General features: G+C 39.9%; 1 protein-coding gene across 2 annotated transcripts in view; it reads right to left on the bottom strand.

The window, feature by feature from the left end:
• dnm1a (dynamin 1a) overlaps positions 1-5,000 on the bottom strand; it is a gene marked incomplete at its 3' end in the record, with an annotated part of 72,418 nt that overhangs the window by 32,839 nt on the left and 34,579 nt on the right. For both annotated transcript variants that reach the window (XM_080419047.1, XM_080419048.1), the window contains exons 15-16: positions 2,411-2,443; positions 1,150-1,263 (exon numbers count right to left, since the gene is read on the bottom strand). In XM_080419047.1, the coding sequence (XP_080275173.1) occupies positions 1,150-1,263; positions 2,411-2,443 (147 nt within the window). The remainder of the gene's footprint in view (positions 1-1,149; positions 1,264-2,410; positions 2,444-5,000) is intronic.

The raw sequence follows: 5,000 nt of genomic DNA, 5'->3' as shown, positions 1-5,000 counted from the left end.
CACACACACACACACACACACACACACACACACACACACACACACACACACACACACACACACACACACACACACACACACACACAAAAACTGACCGCCAATCAAACGTCCTAGTGGGATAAACTGGAATTAGCTTTGGACAAGAATATCGTGGCTGTCGGGTAGAAACCTCTTATCTCCATATTATAACTTTTTGTGTTTATTTTGTAAAAGAATGTCCTACTTGATCACACTACAGCGTCACACACTAAAGTATCAAAAGTAGCAGATCTACAAGCTCGAAATGCAGCGCAAAGCGACAAGCTTTGAGCTTGGTGATCTGCTACTTTTGCTATTTCTTTATTTGAATCTTGAAACGCAACAGTTTTGGACATATGAGGTTTCCACCCGACGGAGACGATATGCCAGAGAAACCTAGGGAAGCAACTTTCAAAAAATCTCTCTGCTGGAATGCCTTGAAGTTTGAAACATTCAAACATTCAGTGTCCAACAGAAATTATTCCATTACTGCCTTGTGGAAAAACAGATGAAAGTTGTGGTTGTTAAAAATAAGATGCATAGTTTCTGAATGAGGCAGATCCTGATGTCTCACACGCAGCCAAGTATAAAGACAGGCAGCTCAGAATGCAAAATCCATAAATCTATAAAGATCTATTAATATATAATATCACATTGTCCCCCAGTTCAGTATGAAGCATTCAGTGTGAGAGAGAGAGAGAGAGAGAGAGAGAGAGAGAGAGAGAGAGAGAGAGAGAGAGAGAGAGAGAGAGAGAGAGAGAGAGAGAGAGAGAGATTGGAGGGGTGTGTGTGTGTGTGTGTGTGTGTGTGTGTGTGTGTGTGTGTGTGCGAGTGTGACCACAAGGGGAGATAAATGCATTTTCCCATAGAAAGGAGGTGTCATTCACTGCTGCCGTTTTTTTCCTTTTCTCCTTTGTTCATATAGTGTTTTGTATTTGTTGACGACATGTATTATTCCCCATGGATTTTATTGTTATCCTTTTAGCCTACATTGTACTTTTTTTTTTACTAATAAAGTATTCAATCAATCAATCGATCAATATGTGTGTGTGTGTGTGTGTGTGTGTGTGTGCGTGCGTACGTGCGTGCGCGTGTGCGCGTGTGTGTGTGTGTAAAGTGACAGCGTCTCACCTCGTCATCCTTGTACCAGGACAGAGACTCGGCAGTGAGGACAAACCAGTACTCCTTGGCTCCGCCCTTCATGATACCAATATTGTTGATTGTCAGCCAACCCTTCCTGATGACCTGAAAGAGACAGACAAGACAGACAGACAGACAGACAGACAGACAGACAGACAGACAGACAGACAGACAGACAGACAGACAGACAGACAGACAGACAGACAGACAGACAGACAGACAGACAGACAGACAGACAGACAGACAGACAGACAGACAGACAGACAGACAGAAAGGCATGGGTTAATTATTAAGTCAAGTTAACTATATCCCCAGTGGTGGAAAGTAACTAAGTACCTTTATTCAAGTACTGTACTTGAGTACAATTTTATTTTATTTTTTTTAACTTTACTGGAGTATTTTCAATATCTTTACTTCTACTCCACTACATCTCAGAGGCAAATATTATCCATCTTCACTGCAACTGCGACGCGTTGTGAGCTTGTAGAAGTTTCTTAAAACATTTTAGACATAATGATAACCTGTGAAACGGGACATTCTGCATAATGTACTTTCTACTTTTGGTACTTTAAGTACATTTTACTTACTACTTTTGTGCTTTTACTCAAGTAAATGTTAGTACTGACACTTTTACTTAAGTAAAAAAATCGTACTTTTTCCACCACTGTATATCCCCCCCCATACATTCATCACACACACATTGACCGTCACATAGTTAGTCTGTTTGTTTATGTAACACATAAACCTGCACAGGTACACCAACATGTTATTCCACTGGAGGTATTAGGAAGCAACTACCACAGAACAACGGGTCATAAACAGTCACCTAGTAACCTACTCACCAAGTACAGTACAACACTAAACACAATCCTCACATTCTCTTTTTCTTTCTCTCTCTTTCTCTGTGTGTGTTTCTTGCTATCGCTCTCTCCATCGTGCTACGGTATATTTTACATCATAATAATAATAATAATACATTTTATTTGTATTGCACTTTTCATTCACAGGGAATCCCAGAGTGCTACATGGTTAAACATATAATCAATCATAGAATTTTAAAAGCAGGGTTTAAAAATGTCAAGCACAAAAGCATATTGCTGACAGTGGTTACACAACAATTTATCACGAAAAGGCCTTTCCGAAATAAAACGTTTTTTAGGCCTGTTTTAAAAGAGTCCAGGGTCTGCGGCGCTCTCAAATCGATAGGAAGGCTGTTCCACATGTACTTCTGTGTGGGTGTGTTGCCATTTACCTTGAACTGATCTTTAGTTCCTCCTCTCTCCGGCTGAATGGAAACGTGGAGAGAACATTACACACCCATGCCTTTCAGTGTATAGGCCAGATATAATATACTGTATGTCACACTAGGGCTCGTCACCATCCAGCATACTACGGGCTGGCTATTTGGGGTGGCAGCAAGGGACATCAGGCAGGGTGTTCGGGAGGGAAGCAAGGAGGCTACGTACCAAACGGCCAATTTCAATCTTTTGTCAGACCATGCAACAACGCAATGCTGCGACCTGCTCTCTTTTCTGCATGTGTCCTGAATAATGATCAGTGGTGGAAAGTAACTAGGTAAATGTACTCAAGTGCTGTACTTAAGTGCAATTTTGAGGTATTTTTACTTTACCTGAGTACTTCCAATTTTCAGTACTTTTACTTCTACGCCACTACATCTCAGAGGCAAATATTGTACTTTTACTCCACTACAATTATTTGAAAACTTTAGTTACTAGTTACTTTGTATATTTTGATTATTATTACAAAACATTTGTACACACACATTAACCACTTCAGCCCTATATACATTTTGGCCATTTGAAAATAGCCGATCTACAAGCTCACAATGCGACACATTGTGAGCTTGTAGATCTGCTATTTTAAAACGTTTTAAATGCATTTTATACATTTGAAAACTTGTGAAATGGGGCATTCTGCATAATGATTACTTTTGTACTTTAAGTATATTTTGATACCAATACTTTTGTACTTTTGCTCAAGTAAATTTTTTATTCCGTACTTTATTTCTACATTGCAGTATTGATACTTTTACATAAGTAACAAATGTGAGTACTTTTTCCACCACTGATAATAATGCCATGAGAGGTTGAGACGGAGGAGGATATTGGCCAAACTGTGTGCTTGACATGAAACTCCTTTTCATGTCAAAGCTTCTGTGATGAAGTATTTGTTAAGAATGCACATGCCCCTCTTCTGCAGACGCTGTGCTGTGATTAAAAACATACTGCAGAGCTTTCAAAGCAGCATACTTAATACTTCCTCTTTTTTTTGTATGATAATACCTCCGCTATCAGTCTGGGATTGAATTAGGGGTGCAAGAGGGTGTAACGCGTTAATCCATCATATAAAAATAGACTAATCGATAATCTATTATTTATATATATCGATAATTTAATAAAATAATCAGTTAATGATCAATCCCTATTTAGGCAAAACATTGCATAAAATGTCAAGGAAATGTCAATGTCAGTGATGGGTTGTGAGCTTGTAGATCTGGTATTTTCACTATTTTTGTGACGTACACCGCTGTACGTCGAAGCATAAAATAAGACTGTAATCAATTGATTCATTGATATACAAACAATTATAAAAAACAAAGAAGAAGAAAAACTTTTTTTTTTAAACGCGCTTCTCGATTATTCGATTAAACGAAAAAGTCATCGATAGAATAATCGCCAGGGAAATAACCGATAGTTGCAGCATTAGCTTGAATGTTGCCAGGCCTTGATGCACACTGAGTGGTGTGGGGTCTACGGGCAACAGAGGGATGGGGGCAGGGGGTCTTAATGAGGCGGCCAGCTACAAACAGCTGTGAATGGAAGTAGTGGTGTTTACACTGGCCCCCTGACCTTTTTGAACTTCTTCTGGTTGGTTGCTATGGCAACTCTCCAAAACGTGCCCCTTAGGAGTTAACCCATTAAGACCCGCGGCCGATTCTACACCTTCTAAATCAGTAGTTCTGCTATTTTTGAATGGCCGACGCTAAAATCTAAAATGACACAGATGCTTAACCGGTTTTAATGGGTTGTAATATGAGTGTTTGTGTGTGTGCGTGTGTGTGTGTGCGTGTGTGTGTGTGTGTGTGTGTGTGTGTGTGTGTGTGTGTGTGTGTGTGTGTGTGTGTGTGTGTGTGTGTGTGTGTGTGTGTGTGTGTGTGTGTGTGTGTGTGTGTGTGTGTGTGTTACACTGAAAACCTCTCCATCTCTTGGCCTTACTAAGATAACACAGTCCTATACGTTGTGACCAATGACTGGATATGACACAGAGGGAGAGAGAGGTTGGACGAATAAGGAGGAGAGAGAGAGAGAGAGAGAGAGAGAGAGAGAGAGAGAGAGAGAGAGAGAGAGAGAGAGAGAGAGAGAGAGAGAGCGATTGGGAGGAAGTCAACTGGCCTTTGAATAAATAGCGGTTATTACCAGGCTGTCCACGCCAACCACCATAACTATAACTGTAATATTGTTTTAAAAATCATTCTAACTTCAAGTGGATGGCAGAGTCCACGCCACAACATAATAATAACAATGACTGAATATAGTTCTAGTGCTCGGTGTGGACTGTGGACGGCACTTAAAACACTTAAGCCCTGATTAGAATTTTTAAAAAAAACATTTTGATTTTTCTTTTTTTATGTTTGCCTATGACATGCCCAAAATAGGGACGCCAGGTTGAAAGTGGTTAACCCGTTAAAACCGGGAAAGCATTCTGTGTCACTTTGGATTTTTGCGTTGGCTATAAAAAAAAATAGCAGATACAGCAGTACAAGCTCACAGCGCGTCACGCTGCGAGCTTGTACATCTGCTATTTTTGAACATTTTTGAAAA

This window comes from Gymnoscopelus braueri (genome assembly GCF_963280865.1).
Source record: "Gymnoscopelus braueri genome assembly, chromosome: 22".
Taxonomy (NCBI): domain Eukaryota; kingdom Metazoa; phylum Chordata; class Actinopteri; order Myctophiformes; family Myctophidae; genus Gymnoscopelus; species Gymnoscopelus braueri.
The sequence above is the reverse complement of the archived record's forward strand: the minus strand, read 5'-3'. Positions and strand labels throughout refer to the sequence as shown.